The sequence below is a fragment of the Eulemur rufifrons genome, chromosome 18 (genome assembly GCF_041146395.1).
Source record: "Eulemur rufifrons isolate Redbay chromosome 18, OSU_ERuf_1, whole genome shotgun sequence".
Taxonomy (NCBI): Eukaryota; Metazoa; Chordata; class Mammalia; order Primates; family Lemuridae; genus Eulemur; species Eulemur rufifrons.
In genome coordinates, this window is record NC_091000.1 from 56,990,738 (window position 1) to 57,012,904 (window position 22,167).

A 22,167-nucleotide genomic window follows, 5' to 3' on the forward strand; every position below is an offset into this window, starting at 1 on the left:
TTTTACAACAAACTAGCTGCTTTTCAAGAGGTTTTGTTTTACAGATAATGTTGAAAATGTTTTGCAGGTCAGGTTCCATGTAAGGAATAAATGAAAACGGGGATTTCTAAGATACAGACAGTCTGGAGGAAATTTACCTCAAGCTAGTAAGAGGTCACCTCCCCCGACCCCATCACCAGTCCCATTTCTACTCTATCAGCCACAACCCTACCAAGCCTACAAGGACACACATTTTCAGGGGGTACCCAACTGTGGACTGCAAGAACAACAAGCTACTGACTTGGTGGCAATGAGTAGTAGGGCTCCTTTTTTGAGAGATGTCTTGTGAGATCTTTCCTATGAATAAGTAGTCACTGGTAACAAAGGGATGCTGTTCAAGTGTGTTCTATGGAAGAACATATTGCTGATCATACTTTAACAAAATTTCCCTCTAAACATGTTCCGATGTGAAGAAAAATGTTAGAGTGGATTTTGCAGTTGGCATTTTGAATGTGGTATTTTGTGTTAGCTTTTTATCATGAATTTGTCCTAGAGAGGTAGTTTATTTAGTATTTAGAGATATTGTGCTTCATCTGTGAGATGATCATGTTTGTGGAGACATTTGTCCAGTGGCTCCAATCTATTAAATTTACATGTTGAATCTGATTTAGTTGATTTCTACTCATGTACAGATTTAATATACTTGTAACATTCTGTAGATTTATTTATTAATGTGATGCTTTCTTATATTTTTATTCTGCCTTTATAACTCAATTCCTGTAGAGAAAATGATTAAATAATAGCAGTTTCACCCTTTGCAAATATTATTAGCTTTTGCAGCTTTTGGGTCTGGTATTATTTTTTGAATATTTTACTTTCAGGGTTTGTTATGCTAAATTTCATAACAGCATTTGCTGAATTGAGTAAATTTTAAAATATAGTAAGATCTAAAAGAAGACATTTCAATTCTTCATACTTGACCTGAAAATGCTATTAAACTATGAAAAATAAGAGACTCAAATTTTTGAAAATATAAGTAACTAACAAATTGTTATCAAATGAGGTAATATGTGACAAACTTTATAAAGAATAAAATACTCCAGCCTGGGCAATAGCAAGACCCCATCTCTACAAAAACATAAGAATAATTAGCTGGGTGTGGTGGTGTTTGGTGGCGTGGTGGCACATGCCTGTAGTTCCAGCTACTCAGGAGGCTGAGGCAGGAGGATCTTGTGAGCCCAGGAGTTTGAGGTTGCAGTGAGCTATGACGATGCCACTGCACCCTAGCCCAGGCAAAAGAGAGCAAGACCCTGTCTCCAAAAAAATAAAAAATAAAATATTCTATAATTACAGCAATGATCTCTTTGAAGAAGCAGATATTCTTAGTCATTCTGCAGCCACTGTACTTGAGAATCTGGATTTGCTGAGAGTCTCTTGGATCCGACTCTGTGCACATATGTGATGCAGGACAGCTGAGACGTGGTGTCTGCACTCTGTGGTGTAACTCTAGAGATGATACCTGTATAGATATAACCACATTGCAAGGCAGTTCATGAGGTGTATAACACTGATAGAGTTAAATTGCTCTAGGAGTTTAGATTAATGGAGAGATCACTGACTGGATGTCAAGGAAGCCTTCGTGAAAAAGATGAACTTGAAGACTCTTTTATATTGATTATTGTTATTACTGTTTTTAATAGAGTTTGAAGGAGAATGACCAGAACTTGAAACTCCTGCTTACCTGTACTTTTTCATTTGGTGAACTGAGGCTATGACATAATGGTTAAGAGTGAAATATTTGCCATGTTCTCAGTGAATGTTACCCCATCATCATCATCAATTATGCTTTCCTTCAAAACTCATCAATTCTGTGCTTGCTTCTCCAGGAAGCCTTTCCTACCAAACCAAAATGTATGAATTGCCTCCTCTTCTTTATTCCTAGGAAATTCTCAGCATGGCATGACCAAAGCACTAATCTGTGACATCAGTTTCTAATTACTGCTTTACTTCTCTGTCTCTTTCACTAAAATTCCTTGAGGTTATTGAACATGTATATCCCAAACCTAGCATTATTCCTAATGGTATTCCTAACATTATTCCCAGTGTCTAAGGCTCAATGAATTTTTTTGAATGAATGATTGAACTCAAAACAAAGATTAATATTCAGTATAAGAAAATGGATATATTTATATGAGGCTGATGGCAGTGATGATGGAGAGAAATGGATGAATTCAGGTTATGTTCTGAGGTAGAATTGACAGGATTATTGATGGATTGGATGTGGTGAGTGAGGGATATGGACGAATAAAACTTGAGGGGCCGGCATTTGAGATGAGGAAAACTGGAAGGTGAGCAGGCTCTGTTTTGCAAATGTTTGAGAAGCTTATTTCACTTTTGAGTAAAACCATCAAACAGGCAGTTGCATGTGAGTCTGGAGCTCAAACAAGAGATCAAGAGAGGAAATGTAAATCGGGAAGTCAGTAATGTATAGGTGGTATTTAGAGCAATGTAGCTGGATGAAATTGCCTTCTGAGTGAACGTAAGTTAAGGAGAGAAAAGCACCCAGAACCAAGCCTGCAGCACACCAGCATTTAGTATTCTGGAAAGGGTAGAGCTGCTGGCAAAAGAAACTGAAAAACCCTCGAAGAAACTTTCTCAAGGAATCACCAATTAGGTCAAATGCTGCTGAGGGATTAGGATAAAAAGTGAGAATCGGTCATTGGATTGCTGGTGGCCTTGATTGTGTGGTAGTGGGGTCCAGAAGTCAAACTGGAATGGGTTCAGGAGTGAATGTGAAGCGAGGGAGCGGGAAGCTGTCAGAGCTGAGTCCCTGAGTAGGCTGAAGGGCGTGGGAATCCGTCTGCAGCACCCCCAGCCTTCCAGGTCATTTCAGCAATTCCCAAACTGAACTCAGGCGCTGCCCGAGATCTTTTTCTCTTCCTTCTGGAGAAGCAGACTGGACCCCTCGTGTGACAGGCTTGTCTCCTTCGTCCTCCGTCCCCATTTAATCAGGTGCCGTGGGCTGTTGCGCATTTTTCAAATGGCACTCCTCTTTTCATTGCCATTGCCACTTATGTCGCTCTTGCCAAGCATTAATTAGCTCTTCCCCAAACCACCCTCATAGTTTCCTAAGTACTCTCTGCTTTTATTCTCTCCCTTGCCAATACATCCATCCATCACAGCTAGAATGTTCTTCCTAAAGCACAGCTTTGCTCATGTTATTCTCCTACTAAAAATAAAACCAAATCTTTCAGCCTGGCACTGAGAACCATCTACCTTTTAATCTGAACTGCCTTCTCTTCATTCAGCCTGCTGTTCTGAAGTATTTGCTCCAGGACAAATACTTGCTGAAGTATTGCTGCACTGAAGTCAGTTCCCTACCTATAACCTGCATCTTTTGGGCTCCATGCCTTCCCAGTCACCACTGCCTCTGCTGGATGTGCCTCCCCTGCCGTCTTAGTACCTCTAACACTGCAGTTCCCAACCCCAGGCCTCGGACTGGTATGGGTCCGTGGCCTGTTAGGAACCAGGCCCCACAGCAGTAGGTGAGCACTGGGCGAGCAAATGAAGCTTCATCTGTATTTACAGCTGCTCCTCATCACTCGCTTCACCGCATAAGCTCCACCTCCTGTCAGATCAGCGGCAGCATTAGATTCTCTTAGGAGCACAAACCCTACTGTAAACCGAGCATGCGAGGGATCTAGGTTGTGGCTCCTTATGAGAATCTACTGCCTGATGATCTGAGGTGGAGCTGAGGTGGTGACGCTAGCACTGAGGAGTGGCTGCAAATACAGATTATCATTAACAGAGAGGTTTGACTGAATAGAGACCATAATAAATCAATTGCTTACAGACTCATATCAAAACCCTAGCAGTGACTGGCAAGTGACAAGCTGCATCTGGTGGCAGGCTTTATAGTGACAAGCGACCATCTTAAATGTAAAGCTGCATGTGGTGGCAGGCTGGCTGTAAGTCAGAATCTAACACTTATTTTAGTCCACCTGTGGCCCACCCATTATTTTATTCACCACTTCTGTCCATGCCTCTTTCACACACTGTGCACTTGTCTCAGTCAGTTTTGGTAAGTCCACAAGCTAGCCCTGGCAAAAATGAGCAAAAGACAAACGTCACTGGAGAGCTTCTTTGAAAAGGGGGAAAGACCCAATGGTGAGACAGCAGCAGACTCTAAGACTGCCAGTGAAATGAAAGCTTCATTTAAAAGAAAATACCAAGAGTCCTACTTAAATTGCACGTTCATTGCAACAGGTGATTCACATTCTCCAAGCCTGCTTTGTATAATCTACGGCAACCAACTATCCAGTGAAGCCATGGAACCTTCAAAACTGCTTCTCCACATGGCGATCAAGAACCCTTCATTTAAAGACAAGGCTTTGGAGTTTTTCAAAAGAAAAAAAACGTGAACACCACGTGCCCTTTAGCATATTGAACTGCATGTTCTGTCAATGCCCCGCATACCATCAGCGACCTCAGGGAATTACTAACGTGAGGGCATCACTAACAAGTAAATTGAAGGTGTCTTTTCAAGATTCTTAGGTTACATGCTGCCTTCCTGTTAGGTACTTTGGTTTTCATCCCATAATTGTATTGGAGCTTAAAGTTAGGTTTTAGGCATGTTTAACTTGTACCTACCTAAACTTTTTTTTTTGAGAGGCAAGATCTTGCTCTGTCACCCCAGTTAGAGTGCAGTGGTGTGATCACAGCTCACTGGAGCCTCGAACTCCTGGGCTCAAGCAGTCCTCCTGCCTCAGCCTCCAGAGTTAGCTGGGACTACAGGCACATGCAACCACACCTGACTAATTTTTAAAATTTTCATAGAGATAGGGTCAGGATGGCCTCCAACTCCAGACTGTAAGCTGATCCTCCCACCCTGGCCTCCCAAAGTGCAGGGATTACAGGCGTGAGTCACCACACACAATCTAGCTAAGCTTTTAAGAATGAAATTGACTATTTGCTGAAGGGAAAAAAATTGCACGTTTTTTGAAACAACAGGATTGAAAATTATATTCTCTTTCGTAGTTTATGAACCATGGTGCTGGAGAATTATTATAAGGAGTAGGCATTTTTAGGAAAAGAGGAGTGGGATGACCATCTGATTTAAGAAGCTTCACTTTGGCTGTTGCAAGAACATTATCTGCTTGGCCTTTCAGTAGGCATCTTGCCAGTCCTTCGTACCAGCTGTTAATTGTAGTCAACTATTTTGGAACATGAGGGTATTGTAATTAGAAGTGTAGAATACTGATTTGAGAATTGAAAACATCCCTAGATTTTTAGTAAAACCTGGAGTGCAAAGAAAAGATAAATGTCTCATATTTTAAGTGGGATAACAAGCCTTTACTAAATAAACTTACCTCCTCAATATTACTTTTTCTTAGTACTGATAATGAGAAAAAATATATAATTGCAAAATTATGAGAGAAGACCTGAAAATAACTTGCTTTGTCCTCTTTGTCACAAAATGTTTATTTTATGATCATTAATCTCTTTTCCCCCACTGTACATTTCCCCAGGAAGCTTTGTGTTTTGGCATCCTTAATTGACATTGACAAAATAACAAGCCAGAAGGTTCCTGGAGGCTTGGACCTTTTGTGGCAGGATGAGCCGTGGATCTCTATCCTTTGATATGTGCTTTCCCCCTTTTCTCCTTTGCTAATAAGAGGGGGAAATAACTACTCCTATGCTGGATAATTTTGAACTAAAGATCTCAAAAATCCATTATTTAATCTTTATCAATGGAGGAAAAATCGTGTTAAGTGCTGTTATAAACTGATTCTTATATAAGATGTTCATAGCTGGCATTAAAATGCTCTCTGTTTTATTATAAGTGTTTTGTTGCTTTAATAGTTTAAATTTTGGTAGGTTTTTTTTTTAGCTGTTAATAGATAATATCAGAAATAACTAAAAATAGTTGCTTTAGACTAACATATTGGTAATTTCAGTAAAGCATAATTGATACGTGAGCATGCAGAAATACCACTCTGGGCATTTAAAGCACCTAAATTTTTGTTATAATGTATGAGCAGTTTCCATTGAGAATTGATTATTTTAATTTTGCATTTTCTTGTTTTTCTACAGGAAGGAACTTGAAACATTCAAAGGTAATTTTGTGTTTAATTCTTCACTTTAAAGTAGTTGAGAGTTAATTGATGTCAGATGTACTCTCTTGATGATGATGAAAGAACGCATTCCTTTTTTTTAAACCACTTTACATCAAAAAGTAAAAGTTTGTTTACTACTGTTTTTGTAGGCTTTACTTCATCACAAGTGATTTTGATGCTCTTTTTAGCAGATGTACCAAGTGAAAGTTTTTGCTAATGACCATGATAAGTAGTATGTTAGGAAGAAGACAGTGCTACCTTTGAGGTTGGTGAGAATCATAGCTTAAGACGATTCGATTTCTGTTGTGCAGTCTGGGTCACATGGAAAGGGAATAGTGACACAGAGCAACATGTGCCCCTGTGGTTGCCCTCACAGTTAACTGCCGAGAGGCCTTCAATGCCAGGTCCTGCCCTGCCACTGTCTTGTGACTTTGGATAAGTCTCTACTTTTTCAGGCACAGTTACTTTCTCCGTCTGTAAAACTAGAGGCCCTGGTAAAATACATTCTGAGATTCTAAAAGTACCCAGCCTTGCTTGTTAATTTTAGGGAACTTTTGAAGAAGGGACAATGGAGAATGATTCTTGGTCATGTTGACCCTTACTGGTCATGCAGAAATGCCAGTGGGAAAAATAGAGAAAACCACAAACTTTCCAGCAGCTCAAGACTGTTGCAATTTGCCATTTTTCAATTACTCATGAACAATTGAGTAGTAGAAATCACTATTCTCAGAGGGACTCATTTCAATAACCAGGAAGACTTTTTGAATTACTTACTAAATCAACTTCTGCTTTAATTGTTCTATGCTTGTTGTATTTCACACATAAAGTAATATTGACCTTTTGATTTCCTGACTGATTAAAGATTTTCTAGTATATCATTTATAGTTGAATTGTTTATGTGTCTGATGTGTTTAGATGTTTTAGAAAAAAAATGACTAATCCTCAAGGTAAAAGGTATAAAAGTAAAAGGCTTATTCCTACTATAGCTATAACTGAACAGCTTTGTTTGGGCTGGATTTCTCTCTGACCCACTGCAGCTGTAGTAGATGATTAAGCTCACAACCAGTTTGTTGAAGGTAAAGTTAAATGATCATGTGATTTATGATGTATTATCATGGCTATCATTGTTCTATTTATGAACCGCTACTGAAGTACATTATTTTCCATCAGTGGTTTAAAATAAGACTTGAAATCCTCATAAAAATGCTTTTTTCCTTCTCATTCTTTCTTTTGGTTGACTAGTTTAACATCTTCTTATATAACATTAAGAGATGGAAAAAAAAACAATCAAGTTAATATTAAAAGACAGTCAGGGAGGCAGATTATGTAAAATGTCAGTTTTACTTGCATCTCGGTGCTGAGACATTCTCTTTTTTTAGTATGACAATATTCACAAAAAAGAAGAGAACAGCAGTTTGCAAAAGGTTAGGTAGTGTTGCATGTTACCTGATAGAATAATTCAATTTAGGCTGAAATATTTTGTTTACACATCCCTAATTATGTACAACAGTTAACAGCACATCAGATCCACCCTCAGGCCAATTAAAGATCTCAAATTTGAACAAATCCTAAATTGAGTATATCATTATATCCAGATTTTTAGTATGAATGTTCATTAAAAATTGTTTTTTCTTGAGTATTTTACTAATATTTCAAAAGCATGAGTAGCCATAACAAGACAAACAGAAATTTAATGGCTCTTCCAGAGTATTAGTGGAGAAAAAGAGTCTTTTTTTTTTTTTTTTTTTGAGACAGAATCTTGCTCTGTTGCCTAGGCTAGAGTGCTGTGGAGTTAGCCTAGCTCACAGCAACCTCAGACTCCTGGGCTCAAGTGATCCTCTTGCCTCAGCCTCCCGAGTAGTTGGGACTACAGGGGTGTGCCACCACGCCTGGCTAATTTTTTCTATTTTTAGTAGAGACAGGGTCTCACTCTTGCTCAGGGTGGTCTTGAACTCCTGAGTTCAAGCAATCCTCTTGCCTCGGCCTCCTAGAGTGCTAGGATTACAGGCATGAGCCACCTCACCTGGCCAGAAAAAGGGATTTAAAAATTCATTCAAACATATTGTAACAATTTGTTTTTTGAATATTGCCTTTGTTTTTCCTTTTTAGGTTGCAGGAAAACAAAAGGTGTTACTTCCTCCAGTTATTCAATTTACAGTTGTATTTAGAAGCTTTTTTCTAAATTTGGGAAAAACCAACTTTTGGGGACCAAAACACAAAGTTAGTAACCCTCGAAGTTAGTAATATAGACCAGTATCATACATTGAGTTCTGGATTCTGCCTTCTGTACTCCATTGAGGTTAATGGGTTAAGTTCACCTTTCACTTCTGCTACATATGGCAAAGCTCTACCAGATTATTAAAACCAATTGTTGTTATTTTAATGTTGTCAGCAGGAAGGTTTTCTGTGTTCCCCAAATATTGCATTCATTTAAACTTTTTAGTGGCAATCACTCGAATATTAGATAATATAAAAAGGAGAGTAGGATCATAAAAGTCCTAATTTTATATTTTTAATGGGGAAGGAATTCCATTATTGTAAGCACATGTAGAGTAAGTAAGCTTTCACAGTCCTTAAAAACATGAGAAATTGGCCATGAGTAGACGTGTCTGTTTTTCAGGGATTATTAGTCATTTTTCCACTTTAATTTTTAAAATAAATTATCATTCCATGTATAAATCTTAAAATCACTCTTAAGATTTTTAAAGTGTAAGTCTAGGAATATTGTGCCACTGACAAGAGTAGAGATACTGAGATCTAGGGTTAGATATGATTCTTACCTCCATGAGATTGCTGCCTTGACGTGACTTTAAAACGTAGACTGGCTCTTTCACCTTCACCGAGTGCCTCACCTGATTAACCATCATTCTCCATTGTCTCTATAAAACATACAGCATACTGAATGCTTGTGGCTGGCAGGCTACTGGCCAGTACATCCACACACTTGTTTCCACCAGTGGAGTGCAATGCTTACCCAGAGCAAGTTGGGTTGGCTCCTATTAAGTTAGTTGTTATAATATGCAGTTTCATTAAATAATTAGATCAAATGATGAAACCTCAGTGTTAAGGAGAACTATTTATAAGAAAATAAAGTTGACTGCTTTGGAAGACTTAATATAGGTAAATAGCTTTTAAAGATTGCTGCAAAAGTATAGTTAAGAATTAGAAAAGATTTGGGAAAGAAATAATAAAAACCCTGAAAGATTCTGTACACAAATTATTTTACACATCTTAAATTTCTGCTTTGCTTTAAAAAAATAGACTGAAAATTTTATTGTTGCAGTGTGGGTGATTTATACAAGAATTTTCAATCAGTGGATCCATGCTCAAAGAATTTGTGAATAAAACTGTGGTTATATTTAAAATTAAAGTGTTTGTATATGTGTTTTAAATGGATTCCTATGCTAATTGCTTTTTTAAAAATTAACCAACATGGGATCCAATTGCATCATATAGGAGGATGTCCACTGTAATCTCTTACTCAATGTAAAATTATCTGAGCATGTCAGAAATGTGATTAATAGTGTGAAAACATGTCAGGATTTAGGAGTTCCCACTATCTCAGTGAATGTGGTCATCATGAGAGTATGGGAAAAGGCAGCTGAGGCCAGCTTCTCATGGTATGATCACAGTTAGGGTTTGGCTCTGGAAAGCAGAGCCAATAGATGAGACAGGTCAGAGAAACAGCAGGAAGACCAAGGTAATTTAATGACAAAGAAACCTAGAAAGGAGAAAGTTTAATGGAGGAGAAGTGGTTATCGGTGATATAAGTAACGCAAAGAAGTTGTGCAGAATGAGGAAATCCCCTTGGATTTGACAACGAATAGGTGACCTGAAAGAGCTGTTTGTAAAGGGAGATTGCTGATCATAAATGTATGAGGAGTTGGGAAATAAAGGTGGCATGAACTAGCTATTCTTTCATGAATGTAAGGAAAGAAATGAAAATATATCTTGAGATAGGATCAGGGTCAAGGTCAGGGGAAAAGGTAAAGTTGAAGATGTTAAAGGAGTCGATTAAAATCCTAAAGAAGAGAGAAAGAAATGATATCCAGACAGGTTATCCTTGGAGGGGATCCAGGGACATCTCTTTCCCTGAGACCTTAGAGAAGGGAAGGATGACTGGTAATACAGGAAAAAGTTAACACGGAGGGATGAAATACTGTTTTGACAATTCACATTAAGGAAAGATAATCCAAGTTTTCAGGGCTGGGCTCAGACGTAGGAGTAAAAACCAGGACAAATGTGCTTCAGTTAACACAGAGTTGGAAATGGGAAGAGCACATACAATGAGCCAGCAGGGCATTGTCGCCATGGGTGCTAATGAGAGCATGATTGAAATGATCGGCCATGCAGTCCGGGCTGGAGAGGAGAGGCCTGACCAGGCCAGCAGCATAAGCAGGTGAGCCATAAAGGGGAAGAGTACTTTCAGTGGTTGAGGTGGATCTTGTGGTCAAAGAAGGAATTTCAGTTTGAGATCTTCAAGGTGGAGCAATACCCAGTGATGATGATGATGATAATGGCTAAATTTCAGTAAAAATAGAAGTCGTCACATCAAATAGGTCATCTGAATCAGAGAATTCTGAGAGTGTTAGGAGTATCATTTGTTTGGATGAGTCCTGGAGGTGGATTATGCATATTGCTGGGTTGGCAGTCCTTAGCATGTTACAAATAATAGGTGTCAAACTTGGATAGATTTTGTTTTTTCAATTCAAGGGTTGGCTTAACGTGTGGCAGCTATTCAACCACCAGTTGGCAATATGTAAGTGATAGAGAATTGGGTTGGATGATATGACTGTCCTCTGTCCTCAAACTAAAGGACTATGGCAAAGCTTATAGAGAGGCAAATATGTAATTTGAATAATACAAATAAGTAGACTAAGTGAAAGTAATCAACTAGAGAGAGGCAATGACACTTGATCTGAGTGATGAGTACTCACTGGGCTGAAAAGGATGACAAGGACATTCCAGGAAGAGGAAAGAACAATTGCAAAGATGCAGAGATGTTTATTTTATTTCAGGAATACAAGTTAAAATTTAATTTCTTTTTCACTGAAGGAACTACAAATAATTTGTGATGGCTGAAGCATATGGTGTGTGGGGTGAGGTGGTGAGGGATGAAGTTGGACACATAGGCAGGGAACAAATGACACACAGCCTTGTATGTCATGCACAGGAGTTTGGACATTTCTCTTTGGGCCGGTGGTGTCCAAAGAAGACTGTGACTATGCAAACCAATAGTACTGGAAAAGAAAACTGGAACTTTTATTTGGTTCTTTTTTATGTCATCCTTTTAAATGTCAATTTTGTGTCTATTATGTAATAAATTAGTACAGGAATTCATGTATATGATATGTGAATATTCACATTTGGGGGTGCATGTTAAAAGTTGTTGCTCTAGGTGGGGGTGCATGATCAATAGAGCTTAGAGGTTACTGCTGAAGCAGATAAAAGCAGGGTAAGGCATAGGAGAACCCAAAGAGTTTTTAATTAGGGTAGAAGGATCAGATTTGCATTTTAGAGTGAGTTTTCTGGGATCATATACAAGATAGACTGGAAAAGAGCAGGTCTAGACTAAAAGAGATTAGTTGGGAAACTATTAAGATTTGAATTAAGGCAGTGGTAGAATGGAGAGAAAGACACAGATTCAAGAAACTAGGGAGAATAAAAAGAGTGTCACTAAATTGTTCCTTTTTATTACTGAATTAATATTTTATTGTATGAATTTATCACATTTTGTTTTTCCACTCACCAGTTGATGGACATCTGGATTGTTTCAGGTTTTGACTATTGGGAATAATCTGCTATACACTTTCTTGTGCAAATCCTCATGTAGACATGTTTTCATTTCACTTGGGTACATAGCTAAGACTAGAATTTCTGGATCATGTGTTAAGTTTATGTTTAACTTTTTAAGAAATTGCTAAATCATTTTCTAAAATGGCTATACCATTTTACGTTTCCATCACCAATGTATGACGTGTGCAGTTTTGCCCAATCCTTGACAACGTTTGTTATTGTTAGCTCTTACATTTTGGACTATGACCCATTTTGAATTAATTTTTGTGTTTGTATGAGGTAAGAGTCTAAGTTCATTTTTGTATATATTGGTGTCCAATTGTCTATTTCTTTTCCCACTGAATTGCTTTGGCACCTTTATAGGTAACCAGTGACCGTGAATCTAAGAGGTTATTTCTGGACTGTCAACTTTGTTCCTTATTGCCAGTACCACACTGCCTTGATTACTGTAGCTTTGTAGTAAGTTCTGAAATTGGGAAGTCTAAGTTCTCTAACTGTCTTCTTTTTCAAAATTGGTTTGGCTATTTTAGGTTTGCATTTCCATATAAATTTTACAGTCATCATTTTGACAATTCTAACAACAACAAAAAAAGCCTGTGAGACTTTGAAGTGATTGTTGTGTTGCATCTGTAGATCAATGTGGGGATGATTACCATCCTAATTATAATGAGTCATCCAATCCATGAACATGGAGTGTGTCCATGTTTATTTAAACTATCCTCAATTTTTCTCAGCATTTTGTTACTTTCAACATATAAGTCTTACGCTTTTTAATTAAATTTATTCCTTAATATGTTATTCTTATTGAGTGAACTCTGTCTTGGGCATGTTAAATTGGAGGTGTCTGTGAGACATCATCAGTAGAAGTATCCTGTGGGCTGTTGAACCTCAGGAGAAAGATCTGAGCTAGATCTGGGAGTAGGCAGCGCAGAGGTGGGAATGGAAGCCTTGGTTGGGATGAAGTTGCTCCCAGAGGGCAGGCAGAATGAAAAAAGACAACAACGAATAGAAATCTAGGAAGCACCAACACTCACCAGACACGCACAAGACGAAAACTAGCTGTTTATAATGAAGGCTGAGAGCAATCAGCCACAGAGGTAGAGGAGAGTGTGGTGTCACTAGAAGGAGGACATTTCAAGGAAATGTCAGGAAGAAATGTCATATTGCGAGGAGTGGGCAATGGAAATACAGTCTGAGAAGGGTCATTTAATTTGGCAATTAAGAGCTAATTGGTGGCCAGGCACAGTGGTTCACACCTGTAATCCTAGCACTCTGCGAAGCAGGATCACTTGAGGTCAGGAGTTTGAGACCAGCTGGAGCAAGAGTGAGACTGTCACTACTAAAAATAGAAAAAAAAAAAAAATGAGACAGGCGTGGTGGCGTGTGCCTGTAATCCCAGCTACTCAGGAGGCTGAGGCAGGAGGATCGCTTGAGCCTGGGAGTTGTAGGTTGCAGTGAACTATGCTGATGCCACAGCACTCTAGCTGGGGCAACAGAGGGAGACTCTGTCTCAAAAAAAAAGAAAAAAAAAAAAACGGGAAAGGGCTAATTGTGATCTTAATGGGGACGATTTCAGCAGCATGGGTGTTTGTGTGTGGAGGTTGCAGGTAGAAACCAGATAGCAGAGGATTGAAATGAGTGGCATGTCCTGCCTTGTTCACCACAGTGACTGACCCTGGTGCTTAGTTAGCACTTGGGCGCTTATTAGATGTTTGAATGAATAAGGAAGTAGAGACAGTAGTTTCAAAAGCTAAGGGTAAGGGAAGGAAAGAAGAGAGGTTAGAGGAGTGAGTTAGGTTGAAGGAAGGAATTTGTTTTTAGCTTGAGAGAAACTTGAGTGTATTTATATGAAAAGGGAAAAGGAGAGGTTTGAAGTGAGAGAGTGGCTGATTAACGGAGCTGTGATTCACAGGGGCCAGAGGGAGTGCGATTTAGAGCATACTGTTTTGAAAAAGGAAAGGACTATGGACAAGTGCTTATAACTATTGGAATTATGGTGATTTAAGATACTTATTAAAATGTATGTAGCGCCTTCCAAGCCACTGGTTAGTGTTGCTGAATTTGAAGAAACCTTTAGGCTAAAGTTACATTTAAAATGAGATGGGGGAAATTTAAAGATGCTTTATGTGTTATGCAGTGAACTGTATCCTTAATTTTTATGTTATTACTTTCAGACAGCAAGATTTCTTCTCTCTTTTGGTGTGTTACTAATGTATCTTTGTGCCTGGATGATAAATTCACATGGATTTAGTATATTTTCAGCCCCTCCCTCCCCCCATTTTGAGCAGCATTTGGTATGCTCCCAGATCGGTGCATACATCTTTGTACACTGGAGCCCCTGAGAGCTTGCATTCTGCTTTTATAGAGGCAGTAGATTCCGATGTATGTCTGCCTAAGCCATCAGCAGAAAACTAACAGGCTTAATACAGTTTCTTTGGAAAAACCTGCTTCTGGCTTCAGCCTCACTTCCTTTGTTCTACATCCCAGAAGAGGCACATGAGGAAAGCTGCCTGGTGACTGGAGGCTTCACTTGACCATCACTGAGCTTCTGTTTACTTGTTCAGGTCTCACATCCATGTCATCTCCAGGACTCACCGAAAATAGTCAGAGGAATCCCTGTAGGTGGAACTTTATTTTATGTTTTTCCTTAGCTGCTTTTCTTTAAAATTTTAAACTCCATGCTTGGGTACAACGCTATATTTGCATGGTATGCAGATGATATATTATTAAAAAGCAGAAATTTCAACTTAATTTGAACCTACATGCAGTACATTTTAGTGAGAGCATTATTAGTTTCTTTATGTTAATATTACCAACAAGCGAGCGTTACTAAATTAATATCTAAAACAGGTAAAAAAGATTGCGTGGAAATCTAGGACTTTTGCTTTTATAATATATGTCTTCTTATGCATGAGGTAAAATTAACCGAACAGATGTTTTTTATGAAGCAGCATTTATATTGAAAGATACAATAAATATAAAATACCAAGGAAGTAATGCTAGCTATTAGAATAATGAATCCAGTGCAGCTCCATAAAAGTGATTAGGCATCCCTTGCTACTAATATGTTCATTTTCCAAGAAGCAGTTAATATGGTTAAATATTTGAGCCATATCCAAAGACAGTATAAAGTTAAAATTCATTCCATTTTATTATATGGGTTCATCTAAAATGGCTGATTTTCAATATGGGTTTTGAAAATGTCATAAGGCTTCATACAGGCTAAAACATATAATTCTTTTCATAATTTTACAGAACTTCAGTGTACTCTTTATCATCTCTTGGCCAGAGGCCATGGTTTTAATGACATCTTCTTGTGGCATTTTTATGTATACATATGCAGGGATATTGAACTTGTGAAATTATACCTTGAAAATTAATTGTTCATTTTTTTGGTTGAGTAATTTATTCTATATGTGAAGATAACTGAGGAATTATTTTAAATAGTTGCATTTGTAGAAATACTCCATTATGCTTTTAAGGTGGTATGTATTATGACATATATCATGCTTTGTCAGATGGAAGCCACTTATTTTTAAATGGAAAAAAATGAAAGAAGTACATGTTATCCCTAATCTCTTACTCTACCAAGATTATTTTGTTTTTTTAGATTACAAATTAGAATAAAGTATATCAAACTTTAATTAAAAGAAAAGTTCCTTCTTTTTCTCCCTCTCTCACATCCATATTTGTATAGCGTAGCAAACCTTTCAAGATCTTTAAGCTTAGATTAACTGAAGTAAAATGATAGCTCAGGAATTCATTATAAAATTGGAGCATTAAGGGAATGAAATTCTAACGAGAGGTATTACCACATTCTTCAGTATTTGTTAAGTATTCAGGAAAAAACTGATAATGTAGGGAGTGAGAACTTTAGTGTTTATTTTTAAAGTATTTATTTATAGGGAATGTATAATAAAGGACACATATTCTCTTCTTTTGAGCATAGTATCTTAACATAGTGGTACTGAGGATAAAGATCTTCATATAGGTATAATCTGGTATTAAATTTTAATATTTTAAATTATTCATCTAAGAAATTACTCCTTGAAAAATCTTGATTTATTAGGAGATACTGGCAAGATTTTTAAGTGTCTGCTTAGCTTTTTTCAAATCAGTATTTAAGTGTATATTCGTATTTAAAAAGCTGGTTTATATTTATGTAACAGTGCTTAAATAAAGTTAGTTCCTATGTCCTTTAGTACAGAAACATTTATATCCTGTTGTTAATTTTGGTTCTAAGACAGTTTATTTTTAAGACCTAGTTGATTCTTTATTCTAATACCGTGTCATAAGATGTCATACTGGGCATGACCTGAAAGTCTCTAAGATGAAGCTTTATACTGAAAAGGAATTGGCATTCTCACAGCTTGTTTAGGTATTAAACTACATAAAAATAGAGCCTTGAGATAAGAGTTGTGATGCTTAAATGTTACATTTCTGTGATTTCTTATTATGATTAATACCATTATATGATCAATAATTACATCAATAGAGTATTTTAGAAATGGATCAGGACAACTTTTTGTTGTCTATCATGTATGTTTGGTATCATGAATAAATAGAGCTTATCTACCCCTTTGCTGGAACATGGTATAAACTTGACAGCAAAAATTATATCTTTCAGAAAACTAAATTTCAGTACCAGAAAAAGGGTTCTAATAAGATTTTAGCTGTCCTGCTCAAAAAAGAAATTTTGTCTGTTGAATTGATATGGAACTTCATAATTTTGTCTTAGCTTTTTGGAGGTTTATACCGGAAAATAACCTGTGGGCTCTCACAGCTCTGCTGACTAAACCGTTGAGGGCAACTGATAGAGTTTGTACCTTCTCAGAAGACAGGTAGTTGCCTAACGGTTTTAAAGACTTCCAGGGCGACGGAGAAGTCACGTGGCCAGTTGAGCTGAGAAACTCCCACTCCTACTTAAATGTTCATCTGGCTTTCCCTGTAGAGGTAGGTTTGTACCATGAATACAAGTATGTGAAATTTGGTTAATTTGATTATATTTGAGAAATAAAAACAGTGATTACCCTAAAGTAGGGGAAATAACTAAAGAAAAATTTGGAACAATACTGAGCTATTTAGTTTCCTTTTCTATTTTTCTTAAGAATTAAAGTATTTGTATAAGACAAGAAAGATTAGCATAGTATATGTGATGATATGCTATTAACTTCTAAGTCTCTAATTCTAGTTTAGAAAACTCATGAAATAATTACTCTGGTAGATAAGATGGAATTGAACACTTAGAAACTTACTAGGTGAAGATGGTTCATCAGTTCTAATTATGTTTATTTTTAATTGGAAAGTAAAAATATTTGTGGTGAGAATTGTCACAGTCATTTCAATGAAGTGGTCAAACAATAAATAACATTTGAATATATCAGCTTGCCATCAGAATTTTTTTCTTTCTTTCGTTGAGTAAAATTTATGGGGCACAGAATATCAGTCTTACAACTATAGGTCTGTGAGTATAATCCTGTTATTTCTATTAAAATTATTATAAATCAGAGAAAGAAGGAAACTACTACTTACTAAGCATTTACAACGTGTTAGCTGTGTGTATTGCAATAGTACCACAATAGTTCAATTAGTATCGCAACAACCTTGTGAGCTGAGAAATTTGAGACCCAGAGGGTTAAAAAAGACACCCAGCTAGAAAGCATTTCAGCAGAGGTTTAAACCCAGAAGCGGCTGTGCTCAAAACTTGGGTTTTTCTCACTTTGCCACAGTGATTCCTGGGAAGAGCTGAAAATTTAGACAAATTTTTAGTTTCCGTAGTGTTCAGTTTTCTTTATGTATTGCATTTGTATCTAGTCCCTTTCTCCCATTTTCTTTCTGTACCACAAACTTTAATAGTTAAGTAGCTTATTGCGATTTCATCTTTAACTATTAATATTTTATCTGTTTCCTGGTCTTGATGTGTAGCTCTCCTTTAGTTATACCAGGCTATTTTAAAAACAAACAGAAACCCAGTGTTTTTTTTAAAAAATAAATTATTTAAAAACTGATTTATGTTGTAGAACCCTGGAAAGATTCCTCTAAATTTAGGATATGGATTGAGGCTCAGAGCAAAAATAAAATTTGATTATTGTTTGAGATGTGGCAGTCAGATGAAATGTGATTTATTAGCTTTTACTTGTTGTTAACTGTTTAGGCCTCTGGTTGCTTTCAGTTGGGGTTTTAATGTACTTACAAATTTGAATGAGGGTGTTAACATGAAGGATATCAAATCATCATATTTACTGCAGATTTTTTTTTCAGCTAATTATTTGCCTTTTAATTTTGTTTGCTTTTTTATTACCCACAGGAGTTTAATATTTTTTGTATTCAAATTTTTTGCTTTTACTATTTTAATTTACATATAATTATACATATTTGTGGATTACAGTGTGATATTTCAATACATGTATGTAAGGTGTAATGATCAAATCAGGGTAATTATCCATCTCCTCAAACATTTATCATTACTTTGTTTTGGGAACATTCAAAATCCACTCTTCTAGCTCTTTGAAAATATACAGTAAATTGTTAATTATAGTTACTCTACAGTGGTATGGAGCACTAGAAATTATTCTTCCTGTCTCGATGTAATTTTGTATCCATTTACCAACCTCCAACTATGCCTCCCATCCACCTCTTCCAGCCTCTGATAACCACTATTCTACTCTCTACTTCTATGAGCTCAACCCTCCCCCCCTTTTTTTTTTTTTTGAGACAGGGTCTCACTCTGCTACCCAGGCTGGAATGTAGTGGCTCAATCATAGCTCACTGTAACCTTGAACTCCTCCGGCCTTCGCCTCCCCAAACTCTGGGATTACAGATGTGAGCCACCATGCCTGGCTATGAGATATACTGTTTTAGTTTCCATTCGTGAGTGAGAGTATGCAGTGTTTGTCTTTCTGGGCCTGGCTTATTTTGCATAACAAAATGTCCCCCAAGCTCATCCATGTTGCCAAAAATCATAAGATTTCATTCTTTTTTATCTCTAAATAGTGTTCTATTGGGCATATATACCACATTTTCTTTATCCTTTCATCTGTTGATAGACACTTAGTTGATTCCTTCTTGGCTATTGTGAATAGTACTGCAATAAACATGGGGTACAGATGTCCTTTTTTTTTTTTTTTTTTTTTTTTGAGACAGAGTGTCGCTTTGTTGCCCAGGCTAGAGTGAGTGCCGTGGCGTCAGCCTAGCTCACAGCAACCTCAACCGCCTGGGCTTAAGCAATCCTACTGCCTCAGCCTCCCGAGTAGCTGGGACTACAGGCATGCGCCACCATGCCCGGCTAATTTTTTTTTCTATATATATTTTAGTTGGCCAGATAATTTCTTTCTATTTTTTTTTAGTAGAGACGAGGTCTCTCTCATTGCTCAGGCTGGTCTCGAACTCCTGACCTTGAGCGATCCACCCGCCTCGGCCTCCCAGAGTGCTAGGATTACAGGCGTGAGCCACCGCGCCCGGCCCAGATGTCTTTTTTACATACTGATTTCCTTTACTTACTTAAGATATATACCCCGCAGTGGGATTGCTGGATCATATGATAATTCTATTTTTAGTTTTGGGGGGAGCCTCTATACTGTTTTCCACAAGGTCTGTGCTAATTTACATTCCCACCAACATTATATTAGAGTTCTCCATTCTCTACATCTTCACCAACACTTGTCTTTTTGAGAACAGCCGTTCTAACTGAGGTGAGATCATAACTCATTGTGGTTCTGATTTGCATTTCCCTGATGATTAGTGATGTTGAGCATTTTTTCATACACCTGTTTGCCATCAAATGAATATTTTTCAGTGATATCTTCCATTGCTTTTATGTGTAGAACGTTCTCTCTCAGTCCTAAGAAATAAGTGTTAATTTGTAAGTAATTTCTTCCAGATTTTATTCTAGTCTCATTTTTACTTGTTATTAATATTTTAACTCTAATTAATCTAGAACTGATTTTGATGTTACAGCATGAAGTGACCACACAATTTTTTGCCATATAGGTAATTAGTTTTTCTAGTATTGTTTAATAACCCCTGCAGTTCTCTCCCTCTGTCGTTGGCAAAATTTAATTGGTTAAATTCAATCCTGCCTACATGGTGCCTGCACCTGAGCAGCTGACTGTGGCTGGAAGGAAACATACACCCTTTCCTGTGTTCTCACTTTCGATGTTATCCACAGTTCACCAGAGAGCCTGGAGCCCAGGCTGGCAGTCCCAGTGCCTTTCTCTCTTTTCTCACACTGCTGACATCCCCTCCCTGCTGCTGTTCCTGATTGATTTTCTCTGATTTCACTGAGGAACTGGAAGCATCAAAAGAGAACAGCTTTGTGCCTCCACTACTGCTCCCTGCACTCTGTGTCAGCTTGCTCAGGCTTCCTCCCTGGCCCTGTGGCGACCGTCCCCGCTTCCAAAGCAAGCCCCTCCATGTGGGCATTGGGTCCCATCATCCTCTCCTGCTTAAGGGCTTTGCTCTGGCAGCGTTTCCCCCTCTCTCCTGCACCGTCCATGCTCACATCTCTGTGGAATTGATCCCAGTGATTATTATTACTGTCCCCAAAATCCACTGTTTTTCTCCTCAGTCTCCTCTGCCTCAGCATCCTCTCTACTCGCCCACCCGAGATGTTGATGTGCTTCTGGACTTAATTACCAGACCTTGTCTCTCCTCTGGTCTCATCCATTCCCCAGGCTTTAAATACCACCTGATGCTAATGACTCCCAGATTAAAGAGCTTCGATCCTCACCTCTTCTCTGTTTCATTAGATGGTACCACCATTCATCCCGGGCTTAGGCCAGAACAGACAACAACGAAAATTGCTGCAACCTCAAACTTCTGGGCTCAAGTGATCCTCCTGCCTCAGCCTCTCAAAGTGCTGGGACTACAGGCGTGTGCCACCATGCGTGGCCCTTCTTATCCCTTGAAAGCATGTGCTTTCCCCTGGATTCTGCTTGCATAGCACCCTTAGCTACCTCCCACATCTCATTCATTATATTAAATTGTGGTTATTTTCACAGTGTTTTTTCCCTCCATGAGTAGACTGTGAGGTCCTTGAGGACAAAGGTCTTGTTATAGCCATCTGTGTAGGCCTCACGCCTGGCTCAGGCCCCCACACAGTAGGGACTCAGAGGATAAATGGCAGTTGAATGACAGGACCCTGTCGAGTGAGGCACACGTGCAGACAGAGAACAGTGGCAGTTCTCTGGGCTCACAGTTACTGCAGCAGATTAACCTGTTACAGAACACCCTTAGACATGGCACCGGTGGCAGGGGTGGATGAAGAAAGGAGGCAAGCGTTCTGGAGGTTGCTGGAAGGGGCCAGGGAAGGTGGGTGAGCTGCAAGTCTGTCTTGCCTTGTCCACTGCCGATACTAACTTTATTTCTGCAGACATGTCCTGGGATGCGGGTACAGGTGAAGCCTGCCATTAGATGAGGAAGTCCCAAGCAGGAGCATTAAAACTCACAGTTTAACTAGAGGAAAGTGTAGAGAAAGGAAAAGATGGGGAAAAACAGTGAGTTTCTATTTGCAGTGAGCTGGGGGAATAGAACAGAGGGAGATGACAGGACAGAAGAAGGGTTTGAGGTGGGTTGAAGCTGGCCGTCTGTATGCGTGCTGCATGGCCAAATTGAATAGTACTTGTTTCTTACATTGAAGTGTTCCGGTCTGTGTTTCCAAAGTTTCTGTTATTTGCAGGACTTGAGGGTTAAAAAATAAAAATGCATAATGTGCTCCCTCTGCAAGCATGAGGTACACCCATTGTAGGGCTTACCGAAGAGAATAGGGCTGCCAAAATTTTCTTCTGTACTGAAAACTTTAAGGGCATACAATTTGCAGAGTTGATCTTGGACCAGACACTTTTTTGGAAAGTGTTTTTCTCGTTGATCTATAATAAAGCTCAAAAAGAAAATATATGTCATACAGAAAGTTACTTTTGACTACCAAGCCTGATAACCTTGGTAGCCAGCCACTTTTCCTTTTCCTCCTTTTCTGGGGACACTTTTTAGCAGTGACATATTCCTGCTACTTTTGGTAATTCCACTGTTTGTGCCTTTGTGAGATGAAATGCTAAAATGTCAGTTACAGTTGGAAATGTTGCCATAAAATTAAAGAGCAATAGTTCTGTGGGCTCCTGCCCATTGGAGTGACTTTGGAGAACAGTGGTGGCATCGTAGCGGGTGAGTGAGTGAGTTGGTTTTCTTTTTTGCTTTCTAGTTTCTCTCATGTCCAGTCTTTTCTCAGATTGCCCCATCTCAGCATCAGTAATTCCCTTCAGAGGATTTTGTAGTGTATTAC

General features: G+C 38.3%; 1 protein-coding gene across 4 annotated transcripts in view; it reads left to right on the plus strand.

Moving 5' to 3' along the window:
* DTNBP1 (dystrobrevin binding protein 1) overlaps positions 1 to 22,167 on the plus strand; it is a 127,771-nt gene that overhangs the window by 64,993 nt on the left and 40,611 nt on the right. For all 4 annotated transcript variants that reach the window (XM_069493133.1, XM_069493134.1, XM_069493131.1 and 1 more), the window contains one exon: positions 6,073 to 6,095. In XM_069493133.1, coding sequence (XP_069349234.1) covers positions 6,073 to 6,095 — 23 coding nt within the window. The remainder of the gene's footprint in view (positions 1 to 6,072; positions 6,096 to 22,167) is intronic.